At 37.2% G+C, this 12,837-nt stretch overlaps 2 protein-coding genes across 2 annotated transcripts; one reads left to right on the top strand and one right to left on the bottom strand.

The window, feature by feature from the left end:
- The first annotated feature begins 1,183 nt into the window (after positions 1-1,183).
- On the top strand, positions 1,184-3,438 carry LOC149007070 (gamma-glutamyl peptidase 5-like). The gene is made up of 5 exons (XM_089167012.1): positions 1,184-1,577; positions 1,699-1,863; positions 2,441-2,608; positions 2,699-2,797; positions 3,373-3,438. Exons 1-5 carry the CDS (start codon positions 1,260-1,262, stop codon positions 3,436-3,438), a joined length of 816 nt encoding a protein of 271 aa, XP_089023138.1. The 5' UTR covers positions 1,184-1,259.
- A 3,427-nt stretch (positions 3,439-6,865) lies between these two features.
- Positions 6,866-12,260, bottom strand: LOC149007069 (anthranilate phosphoribosyltransferase, chloroplastic-like). Its single transcript, XM_089166553.1, has 10 exons — positions 12,046-12,260; positions 11,791-11,934; positions 11,519-11,680; positions 11,303-11,386; positions 10,034-10,222; positions 8,355-8,445; positions 8,161-8,220; positions 7,877-7,995; positions 7,471-7,605; positions 6,866-7,373 (listed from the first exon to the last, which is right to left on the bottom strand). The coding sequence occupies exons 1-10, from the start codon at positions 12,232-12,234 to the stop codon at positions 7,323-7,325; spliced, it is 1,224 nt and encodes a 407-aa protein (XP_089022679.1). The 5' UTR covers positions 12,235-12,260; the 3' UTR covers positions 6,866-7,322.
- Between the last annotated feature and the right edge of the window lie 577 nt (positions 12,261-12,837).

Raw genomic sequence — 12,837 nt, 5'->3', positions numbered from 1 at the left:
CAAAACCAAAATCAGGATTATGATTAATTAGGGCTGGAGTCAAAGATGGGTCGAGACAAGTAGCATAGGACAACGATTAATTCCAAACCTTGGGTTCTGACCTACTCAGACAGGACCAAGGTAGGATTTTTGGGCGAAATATCGTTGAAACTCGGCAATGTTTTGCCATTTCAGGAGGCGACACGAGAAGTTTCTTCGATACAATATATGTCATATATCAACGAAAAATTGATGAGCAATCGTCGATTCTTCGATTTTTCACTAATTTTTCGACAATTTTTCTTTTTTCTCAAACAATTTTTTTTGGCTATTTTTTGTTATTTATATATGAAATTAAGGCTAAAAGTAAGGTTGATTGACTGAAACACATAAAGTAAGGTAAGCTTGATTGAAAATTTGAAACACATAATGTGAAACCGATAAGATTGATTGAAATCATAATTGTAAACCAAATTATGTAGGTAAAGTTGGTTGAAATTATAATTGCAAACAAATTAAAATTGTTATAATTAGAAACAAATATTTAATTGAAATTATAATTAGAAACGAAGATGTAATTGAAATTAGAAAGTAAGCTTCACTAAATTTATAAATTTATAATTAGAAATAAATAAATAAAAAAAGTTCGTACCTTAAAGAAAGTTGACCGAAACCTTCATTAATTTTGTCGGAAATTTCCGCGACATTTCGGGTTGGCTTATTTCGCCAGCCAGCAAACCAAGAAATTTTCCCTTGTTTAGGTGAGGGAAAAAAAAATGTAAAACCGAAGGAAGACCAAGTTTTTTCTTCCACATCTGCTAAAGAGGAAAGATGAAGTTTTTTCCACCACCATCAGTTCTTCCACGGTCGGACCTTTTCTGTTAAGATATTATATATTGTCAATTAAAATATAAAAATTGACTGAAATAGGACGACGGATTCAAATCTATCTTTTCAAAATTAGTCGATTAAACACCAAGAATGAGTAACAGATGACGATTTGATAAAGAGGCCAACCTGAGGTGGTTCGTGTTCACATTATTTAGGAAAAGAGAATGAAAGAAAAAGTCGACTATGTATACCAAGTTACAGGCGACGGCAGAAACAACTGAGGAAACTAAACTGGGTCATGCATGTACATCACTTCTATAAATACCACCTCGTTCAGGATCTTTATCACATCAATTCGAACGTTAATTCTGAATCCTTTCTCTACACAAGTCTATAGCTTCTATTCCTGTCCATTTCTGTTTAATTTGTTTCTTTTCTGTTTCTTGAGGATGGAAGCTGCTGGGGAAAAGAGATATGCTTTACTGATGGCTGCTAGAGACTCAGACTATGTGAAAAAAGTGTACGGTGGGTACTTCAATGTGTTTCTGAATGCATTTGCAGACGAAGGCGAAACATGGGATATGTTCAGTATTGTGGATGGAGTGTTCCCTGACTTTGATGATCTTGATAAGTATCATGGTTTTGTAATCAGTGGTAGTCCTTTTGATGCTTATGGAAATGACTCATGGATCTTGAAGCTTTGCTGTCTGCTGCGTAAACTGGACTCCATGGGGAAGAAGGTATTGGGGATATGCTTTGGCCATCAGGTACTGTTTTGTATAGGATTTCATTAATGACCTAATTCTTCTACTTTCTCGTAGAGTTCACCTCTTCCTCTTCTTGGCATTTACATCTTGGTGTGTTAATTTTGCTTGTTTCATTGACTAGGTATTGTGCCGAGCACTGGGTGGCAAGGTTGACAGAGCTTGTGGTGGATGGGATCTTGGGTTAAGGGAAGTCAACATGGTAGGGGAGTTGCCGCCCTGTAGCATCTTTGATGGCCTACAGGAGATTCCATCCACTCTCACCATTATTGAGTGTCACCAAGATGAGGTACATAGCCTTGCTCTCCCCCTCTCTCGCTCTCAATTGTGCGTATGTGCACAGCTCCAAATATTCTAAGGTGTATGGCCTTGATTATTGTGGTTCGACTTTAGTCCTGCGCAATTTTGTGCTGCTTGTGGTCGAGTGTGTGTTTCACTTTTTACTTACTTGCGAAACAGAAAGTCGAGATTGAAATCTTGGTCGAGAATTCAATCTCAACCGTAGATAGCAGGTGTGCGCATTTATGCGCAGCATTCAACTTCGTTTCCTTATTCTTGACCTTCCTCGGATTGACTACTTATTAGGTCAAGGGTCAAGACGTCAATATATAATTGACCGACTCTAAAACCGCAGAGTTACCTAAATAAATAAATAAAATCAGCAAATCCACTTCTAAAACACCAAATATTGTCAAAAATGAAAGTGGGTTGGCATGCGATTTCAAGCTCTTGACTTCACATTTCCTTGTTTAAAACTAAATACAATTCCTTTAATTTCCTAGATTTATATAAGTTCAATTATTATCTCATTTCATATCAATCTAGAACTTTTATAGCTACTAATAAGATTTAACTCAACGGAACAGGTAAGAGAGGTTCCTTTGGGTGCCAAAGTGATTGCTTTCTCTGACCAGACTGGAGTGGAGATGTTTGTTCTTGACCACCATGTATTAGGCATTCAAGGCCATCCTGAGTACACCAAAGACATTTTATGTAATATAATTGATCGTCTTACTAACAACTACTCCATAAAGGTAAGTAACCACTTATTCTATGCTACTTCATTAGCATGATTCATTCCTTTTTTAAGGAGAAACTTATTTTCTTATTTGATTTTTCTGCAGAAAGAATTTGCTGAGCATGTAAAATCAAGATTGGAGCTTGTGGAACCAGATAGGAAATTTTGGTTGCAGATCTGCAAGAATTTTCTGAAGGGAGGAAAAGTTTTTTGTGCTTAGTTGACTTTTTCTCTGCCTCCCTCTATAGTCAAACTAAAAAGATGATGTAACAAATTTTTTACCATAATAGTTTCAGGAAAAAAAATAAATTTCTGAAATGAAGACCTCCTTCATTTCCTGTAATAAAAGAGAGTTAGAGAAGATAAGTTATTCGTTGAGTGAAGATCTCCTTCATTCACTATAATAAAAGAAACTTGTTGATATGTACTTGCTTTATTTCATGAGAATCTAGTTCAACAATGGTGTTGGCAAGAGCCCTATATTCAACTTCAATACTAGAGTATGCAATGGTAGCTTCTTTACTAGAGCCCTAGGAGATCGAATTACTACGATGAAAAATTGCACATCCTCCTTTTGGCTTGCAATCACTAGGACAGCAAATCATGATCCAAATCATGATCCAACAAGTGAGAATTGTAGTTTATGTAGCTCTAAAAACATCAAATCATGATCCAAAGTGCCCTTTGAGACATTGCAGGTTGGCTAAACACTAGTTCATTGATTAACAGTTGAGCAATGCATGAATTGATAGACTTTATTTACTATAAATTGAATACCAGGACAAGTTCAAATTGCATAATGTAGATTTCTTCCAATGGTCCAAAATAAGGTTGGATCATGCATGAGCTGTCCAAACGACTTGGTGAGAGGTGGAGAATGCTTTGTAATTTGACATGTGAACCCTCTGTAACAAATCTGAGAGAGACTGGTGTTGAGAGAGGATTATTCCCATGTGTGTTTGAAGAACATTGACACTAAGAAGAGGTGTGGTGGTTGGTCATCAAGACATGGGTCTGGGAGACTAAAATCCAATTCTCCACTTAGGTACTAGCTCGCATTCTCAAAGTGCCACAAGATGCTAGTTTCTGCTGGTGGATTCCTGAGGGCATAGACAACACCAAGGCTCTTCTTCCCTATGAGCTTCACAAGATTTGTTCAACACTTTGGAATGACATGCACTGGTGTAATATCAAAAGGTGGGAGTACATATATAAATATTAGTTTTTAATTTTACATTCAAGGATTTACTATTTACAAATTTACAAAATTAAACCCATGGCTCACTCGATCCCAAACCCCTATTTTGCCTCGTTCCTTGGCAGCCAAACTTGATGGCAGGACTACCCAAAAGCCTAATCGCAGGATTTTTCAAAATTTTCCCTGCTTCATTACTTGTGCCCCCGCTAGGCAATGTTTAGACTTTCAAGTTTGACCTATGTAAGCATTAGCTCTGTGAACTACTAGTGCAAGCATTGACCGTGTCAGTGTAGCCCCACTGGAGGTCTAATATAATCCACAAAAGTCGGTAGTGACCACATGCCTAGGCCGAAGAGCACACAACTGCCCAATGTAAAAAAAAGAGGAACAAAAAGGATTCGAACGTGGGACATAGGAACTACCAAACCAGTTGATAAAGCAGTTGATGGACCGATATAATTAGAATTCCATCTCTTTCTTTCTATCTTGATTTTTGGCACAATTTGTTTGTCACTTGTGTTCCAATGCACGACATGGAAGTTTGCTTTTACCAAAAAAAAAAAACATGGAAGTTTGCTCACTTGCTGTTATGTGTTATTGTTGGTCAAATATATAGTAAATCAGGAGAAATTAGATGACAACAAACAAAAGAATATATCAATACTATTAACATGGAAATTGAAATACATCCAAAAAGAACATGAACCAGAAGTAATAGAATAAAGAGGAAGAATCATTGAGGCACATCAGATGTTTTTCTTTTAAACAGATTCGTCCTCTTCAAAGTGTGCTTGAGGATCTAATGGACGTCTGTCTCCCAGGATATAACGACGAAACTTAGCACAAAGTAGACCGCTACGATGAACTTGATATGTATCTTCCTTCTATCACCGCAAGATTCAAAACGAAAAAACTACTCAAACCATTGACAAACTTCACAAAACATTAAGAAGACCTTCACAACATTATTCTTAAATCAAAAGAGAAAAACCCAAAAACATATCTTCATCAAGGGGGGATCCCAATTTATAGAAGAAAGTCTTTGTCTCATTAACAAGCTTGAAAAATGAAAAATCCTTGTCAATTACAACCAAACTTAATGAATTTGGTTTGGGAAATCAAGAGCTTTGGTCATTTATAAACAAAGCTAGGGAAATGAAAAGTTCCTTGGGAAATAAAAAGTTTCATAACCCTCCATTCATGAACAATGCTAGGCAAATGGGAAATCCCTTGGAAAATAAAAAGTCTCATAACCTTCCATTCATGAACTATCCTTAGGAAATGAAACACCCAATAATCCATAGTTATTTCATGTACTTCTTTCCACAAACTCTCCATAATGAATGATTTTCATTCACTCATGCTCAAAAAGCATATTCCAACAGTTACATCATACTTTTTCCAATTCATTCTACTTTACATGTTTTGAGCTTCAGCAATTGACCTACTCGGTGAGGACTAATAGCTTTTTCGTTCCTTATTATAGGATGGGTCATATATGATGGTACCAGAAGCACAACTATAGTTATTTATAATTTGCAATACAAGAAAACGGAATCATCGTTAACATTTTCTTCCTTCATTTCATATAAATTGTCCAACCTCTTAATATTGACATCATAACATGTTGCACCACCAGGGGTAGTGGTCTAGTTGTCTCAAGCACACTGTTTGGTAGCTCCCATATTTCAAGTTCGAATCACCTCTGCTCCTCTGTTTCACCCTTTAGGCTATGTGTTCTTTGGCTTGAGCATGGGATCACTACCGGCTTTTGAGGACTATACTAGTCCTCTAGTGAGACTACATTGATGGAGCCAACGCTTGTGCTGGTAGTTCACAAGGCTAATACTTGCATAAGTTGAACTCGAAAGTCCAAACATTGCGTAGCGGGCTGCACAAGAGACTTCATCTCCTTTTTTTCAAACCCCCCCCCCCCAAAAAAAAAAAAAATCATAACATGTTACTTCTCAACTATTTATTATTATAATAAAAATGATGTTTAGACTACTACATTTAGCGAAACTGCGAAAGTCATGTAAAGCATTGTTTTTTTTGTTCTACTCGCATCATGATGCCTTTTTTTTTTTCTTTTTTTAATGAATATATGATGTTAAATAGTGTTGTAGTTTTCTTTAAAATAAAAAAAATAGTATTGTACTAAAAAAAGAGGTGTAAGAATTAAAAATAATTGGTAATTAAATCAACCAAACTTTTTTAACACGATTACTTAGTAACTAATTAGGGATTAGAGTTTGTGTCTATAAGTTTAAACCTGATTACATTTGTGATCACACTAATGTGATTGCGTCATCCACTGCTTAAAAGGTTGCAATGAACCACTTTCATATTATTTTAAAATTACTCGAAGAAGATAGCCATGACCATTTGATTATAAAAAAATAAGAATAAAAATTGCTTTCTAACCTTTGGTTACAACATATGGAATATTAGATAGTTGAATCATAAACAATCATAAGTGGGCTGAAAAGCCCATCTCAGCCCAGCCTAGCCCAAGTTCGTCTGGGCTCCGGACTGGCTCGCTGGACCATCTCCTAGTGTGTTGATGGGCTGAAAATCATGGGCGGCTCTGAAGGTAAGGCCTTCAGATTTACTACACTAATCTGATGATTTGAGGTTTTGGCCCTTTTGGGGCTTCTGGTGGTTGGCACTTGGCAGCTATTAAAGAAGGTTGGTGAAAAGACAGCATTCTTCAAGTTTGAAGGCCTTAAAACCAGTAACATGAAGATGTTTGGCAGCTGGCATTAGGTAAGTATGAATTAGATAAAGTTTCCATTCTAAGAGACCAATTCTTATGCAAAACCATTCTTTAATATTTCTGTGCTAAAAGACCTTTTTTTTGCTGGAAAATGGGTGTTAGATAAATTCATTCTGAAAATATTTCTAGAACATTATTAGAATTAGTGTTTTTAAGGTTTCAATCATGATCAATTTTATTATTTATGTTTCTGTTTTTTGGTAATTTAAATGAGTTTATCAAAAACTAATTCTGACCGGTCCATTCTTAAATAACAAAATAACGAACCGTTTTAACAAATGCCTCTAACATGTTCTTCTATTCTATTTCCAAAGAGGATAAGAACATCAAAAATGTTTTCTAAAAACATTACCAAACACGCTCCCACAGGCCTCTACAGTCATCTTTTTGTGGGATCATATGAAAATTTGCCAGGGGAAAGAGGAAGAAATGGAGATTATTAGGGGTCAACTAGAAATCATAGCAAACTTTTATAAACCCAAGAAAACTTCAACGTCAAGAGGTACATTGGTTTGTTGGAGATAGAAGAAGCAGATATAAAACTCATAAAAGCAAGCCCCAGTTAATGTGGCCCATCATGGGAGTCGGGAATCAAGGCAGGGTACAGTTATGGTCTTCCTCCACGTACCTTCTGAGTTTAATTCTTCTGGAATCTGTTGGGTGACCTGTACAGGATGACATTGATTTCTACCCCCTTGCATTAACTTCTATCATCTTCCGCAGATTTCCAGCTTTAACGCCATCATGTTGTCACCCTCAAGACGCTGAACCCCCACCATTGTATCTCTCTTCTATCTCTCTCTGAACCTGTGATTGTCATGACGAAAGGCAAAGGGTAGATGATGATCAATCTCAACAGACCCAAGTCCCAAGTAGAGATCCCAAAGCAGACAAGATCACTTACCTTGGAGATACTTATCCAGGACTCAAGAACCTGGATAGCTTTCCCAGAGTGATGTGTTTCTCTAGCCAGGGTTACTCCTTCACTCAGGCTGCTCACTTGCCCACTCACTAAGAGAGCTGCTGCTGCATTTAGTATCTGTTCCAAGTGTTCAGGACACCAAGAGAAATGATCGCTAAGAGGTATGTGCACCAGAAACCCAACTAATCCATTTTCTACAATCTTTCTGGTGTAAAAGATTTTTATTTTTGGTACTTGAATTATATTCTTCAATGTAACTCACTGCTCCTTCGACAAAATCTACTAGCAGGAATTGCGAGAGAAACTCTGTAATACCATCTGATATTCAGGGTTTCTTTTCCCATCTTCCAAATTCATTTCAATTAACACATTGTTCAAGAAGACTTACAAACGCGTCTGCCATGGGTCCCTTCTCCCCCAATAGCACACGCTTCATTGCCTCTGCATTATACTCAGGGCCACCTCCTCGCAAGTCTTCTAGTGTACATCTTTGTATTCCAAAATCCACTGCATGCAGTTTGTTTTAGAATCTGATTAGAAGTTTAGAACCATGGAGTGCAAGCAAGAGATGAAAACCTTAAAATGCATGGTATGATATTTGTAGCTTTTGGACAAGACCAAAACTACTCTATTCATGGTTATATTGTGAAATGAAATAAACAAGAAATTTACATGGATCAAAAGAAAACTTCTCTATTCTTCCAGGCGTAACATCAAGGACCAAGCCACCTCCTGACAACATAGGTAAAATACAATAGGTTTGTAAGTTCTCTTTCTGTTGCATACCAGAATTTGAAGAAAGACAAATAGGCCAAGGAAACATCAGGTAAATTCAAGATTTAAGCAGAAAAAGAAAGAGCTAATACCAAGGGGGCTCATTTCGTCTAAGCCCTCCGAATGAACAACTAATGCTCTCTTCATGCCAAATCTTTGTAGTGCTTTAGCCATTTTTTCAACCTACGCAAAAAATAGTCTTCCCTTAAAATACAGCATGGAAAAAAACATTACAAAGAACCAGAATAAGCTGCTACTTATGCCTGAAATATTAAGAAATAAAAAATCAACATACTTAGATGGAAAAATCTACTGAGCCTTATCCCAACTTTATGGAATCAAAATATCAAGTACGTCAATCCCATCTTACCATTCAATAGACACGGGATTTTTGAACAGGCTTCATACACCTTAACCTTTTGACCTGATGCTATCCTCAGCATACCTAACATTGGTATGCGATGGGCTGTCCATTTTCAACCATTAAAATGGGCAAAGTTTCACTTCAATAATTCTGAGGAGTGACGTAACATTTCTAAATGGCAAGGAAAATAATGAAGAAGCCCATACTTTAGCTAAGGTTACTCTTGAAGCCCTGAAACCAACATATTATGCCTAGTCATTTTAGCCTTCGGTTTACTCGGTAACAAATTAGACAATTTCATTTAGTCCTTTTAGTTTTTCTCAATGCCCTATCTGCATGCTACAACTCACCCCTGACCCTCTTCTCCTTTATATGAATACAGGGCTTTCACTCCTAGACGGATGAATAAGAATTTTTGCTTTTCAACTCGTTCATCCGGTTTTCTTGCACTACAATAAGGCAAGACATAGGGTAGAGGTTCAAGTGAGATCCATTCCCCTTGCAAGCAAAGAGACTTTAGAAAGGGAGGGTTCTTTCCCAAGAACATGTTCTTCAACTTGAGGGAGTCCACAACAATAGCTGTTCTGGAAAGCTATGCGTGGCTCCACGGGTAGGATCAAGGGTTTGTCTTGCATAGCAGACATTTCCCCTCATGATGGGAAAGTGCATTTAGTAGAGGGCAAAACAAACAATTTAAGTCATATATCAGCTGCCAGGAAATGTACATGTGTGATGACAAGACTTATCCATGCAAACCAAATGTTCTGTGCTTTGTGGTATTCTTTTTTACTTATTAAGGCCAATAAGTCTGTATTATTACACAATTTGACCTAAACTAGATACTTAAATCTCTAGGAGCATGCTTCTTCAGCTTATCATCTTATTAAACATATCAAAGGAGCTTTTGTTAGATTTATACCAAGAAACCTAAGGGGAAATAGGCATTTCTATTGTGGGAGGGGTTTGATATTTATTGCTATAGTATTACTTACTCATCTCAGGGTCAACACAGGGATGATTCTTCCAAAGAAAAATTGTTCTGCATCCTTGGACTTGGATCAACTTTCATTCCAAGATACTTTCTTTTCGGGAGGAATGAATTCTGCAGTTTGTACCCATAACATCCCCCCCCCCCCCCCCAAACCCCAAAAAAAAAAAAAAAACCCATTTGTGGTGCCCATATGCACATAGGAAAAGATATAACCTACTGAACGAGTGACAAAGCAGACAGTATCAAGAGATAAAAGTAGAAACCAATATTTATGAACTTCACCCAGAAAGGAGCCAACATGCCAGAACAAGCTGCATGTTGGGTGACTACTAACTAATGATAATAGGTTAAAAAGACACGAGAATAAAAAGGGGGGGGGGGGGGTAATGCTATATCTCATTGTGGGTAGAACTTACTAAACCTTCCTTGTAAACACCAACAACTGCAAAAGGTACCCGTGCCGGATTCAACAACGGACCCAAGATATTGAACACAGTTTTCACTTTAAGCTGCTTCCTCACAGGACCAACAATTTTCATTGCTGGGTGGTACTTTGGAGCCATCATGAAACCAATGCCTGCCATTTTTACACAGTTCTCCACCCCCTAGTGTCATTATACAAAGGAAGAAAAAAATGCTTAAGATAAAATTTCCAAAATTTGGGGTTGGGTTTGGTTGGGGAGGGGAGTGGGGAAAACATTAAATTTCAGCTAAACTTAACACAAGAAGACATTCAAAAGGTTCACTTTAGAGCGTCCCTATTTTCTTTTCTGATATAGCCACAAACTCCCCTTACATAGTTTCAAGAACCTTACTGCTAAGCAGTCTCATATGAAGTCCGTCACTTATTATTTACTTGCTAGGACTAGATATTGTGTGAGATAACCTCATTGAGCAGAAGTGAGAAGAGACACTGTGGAAGCTTAATGTATATTATGACAGATCTGGTACAGTTAGACATAACTGTTGATTTCATCAGGGAATGAATTCACTAATATTTGTTATGTTGTTATCATTAACAGATAACCAATATATCTAACATTGTATCTAAGCTTGCCATATATTTAATATGTAATATAATTCCAAAATATGCTTGTGATGACACATTAATGCCAAGTTTAAATATGTTACCCAGGTTTACTTTATATGGGTATATCAGGAATTTACTCCTGGAACATAAGTGGCACAGGTTTGAAATCCATTCTTGGGGTTCTGGGTAAAATAGTTTTTTTTTTTTTTTTTTTTTTTTTTTTTTTTGTATTAACAACTTTAGTTGCAAGGGGGGGGGGGGGGGGCAACCCATACATTTTATTGTTACATTCCATTAAATTGGACCCCCTTTTGAAACTGTTTCAAGTATCATGAGAATCCAACAACCTGGGTCGTTTGTTTTAAATATTGTTTTGACAAATATTGAGGTTCAATCGTTACAGATGGACAACATAAAAAGGCTTAGAGTTTTATGTTCTGATGCAGTAGCCTTGTTTTATTGATAATTTTAGTTAAACCTCCCGTATAATTCATACAAGAAATGCAGTGCATTGTCTCTTGGAGCTCTCCAGAAGTGTAGATCTAGTTCATAGAATGCTAAATACAAAACCACCATACATTGATCATCTAACATTTAAAATATAGAACTATTTTTCAGGGTTTCAAAAATAAAAAGAAAAGATAATTATACTAACCAGGGGCCCCAAGTCAATGACAACGCCCAATCTTTCCAATACATCTGCACTTCCACAAGCAGAAGAGCTAGATCTGTTTCCTTGCTGCAAATCAAAGAAATGTCAGCCTTCTTCCTCTTTAATTTATTTTAATTTAGTTAGTTCCCCCTTTAGATTTTAGCTTAACAGAACATCAATTCCATGAAATTGTATCTTGTGCAAAAGGAGATATATCACCTTTGCAACCGTGGCACCCGAAGCTGCAGCAAGAATAGAAGCCCCAGTTGAGATGTTAACTGTATTTGCGCCATCTCCACCAGTTCCAACGATGTCAACTGCATCACCTACACCTGTCACTCTGTGACTGTGTCTGATCATTGCCCTTGCCAATCCAACAATCTTGTTTCAAGAACATTGAATTAGTCAAAAGAATTAAAGTGGGAGTTAAATTCAAGGAACCCATGAAGTTCTAGTAATCATATGTTCAGAAGAAAATACGGAAACCTCACTTCTTCAAACGTTTCCCCCTTGGCTCTCAAGAGAACAAGAAAAGCACTAATAAGTGCTTCGTTGGTGTCTTGCAAAAGATAATCAAGAGAGGCTTCGGCTTCATCCTCGGATAAATCTACCCCATCTATCAGAGATTCAATCAACTGCAAAACCATAATAAACCCCAAAAAGACGACAAAGAAGGCTTCCATTACTAATCAATGATAAAAGGAAAAGCTAAACCATGGCAAAACATAGCAGATAAACTCCCAGACCTTCTTGAATGATGATATTGAATTTGGTGAACTCCGCAAAGCACCTGACGTAAAGGTCGCCGCAGTGCTTAAACCTCTTCGCTTGATTTGAACAAGCGGTGCAGAGGAGAAACATTTCTGGGTCCCAAAGATATTTCGCGGAGGGCTATGAATGCGCGAATGGAAACTCGAAATGTGTAAAGCTGCCATTGCTAACTTGTCAGATCCGTTGAAGATTCAATAACAGGAAGAGCGTCGCTGGGTAAATGCAACGGAGTGAACAGTTTGATGTGGAGAAGCAATGTTTATATCAGACTGAACCTGCGATAGCATCCATCCTGGTTGTCAATTTTCCCTCTCCATTTTCATCGGTTCATCCCTCGTAATTTGGACTGACAAATCAAGTTTTCTACAGAATTCGGGTCATTACCATTTACCACACATTCACAATGGACCAATATCAGTTCCATTTTCTTGTTGGAAATGTACCATTCATTTCCTTACAGATGGGTGCTATGTGTCCCCACATCGCATCAGATGGTCGAAATTCATTTAGTAATTACATCAATAAGTTGATTTCAACCATTTAATGTGATGTTAGGACACATGGCTCACATCTACAAAGAAATGGATAGTCCATTTCTGACACATTTCCTTGTCAAAAATGTACCTGATAAATTTCCCATTAACAATAAGTTTACCGGAAATTTATCAGGTTGATGTGATGTTTAGACAGCTCACATTTGCAAAGAAATGGATGGTTCATTTCTGACACATTTCCTTGTCAGAAATTGACCTAATAAATTTCCCATT

The sequence above is a fragment of the Hakea prostrata genome, chromosome 8, assembly GCF_041222555.1.
Source record: "Hakea prostrata isolate BN-2017 chromosome 8, UWA_Hpros_2, whole genome shotgun sequence".
NCBI lineage: Eukaryota > Viridiplantae > Streptophyta > Magnoliopsida > Proteales > Proteaceae > Hakea > Hakea prostrata.
The sequence above is the reverse complement of the archived record's forward strand: the minus strand, read 5'-3'. Positions and strand labels throughout refer to the sequence as shown.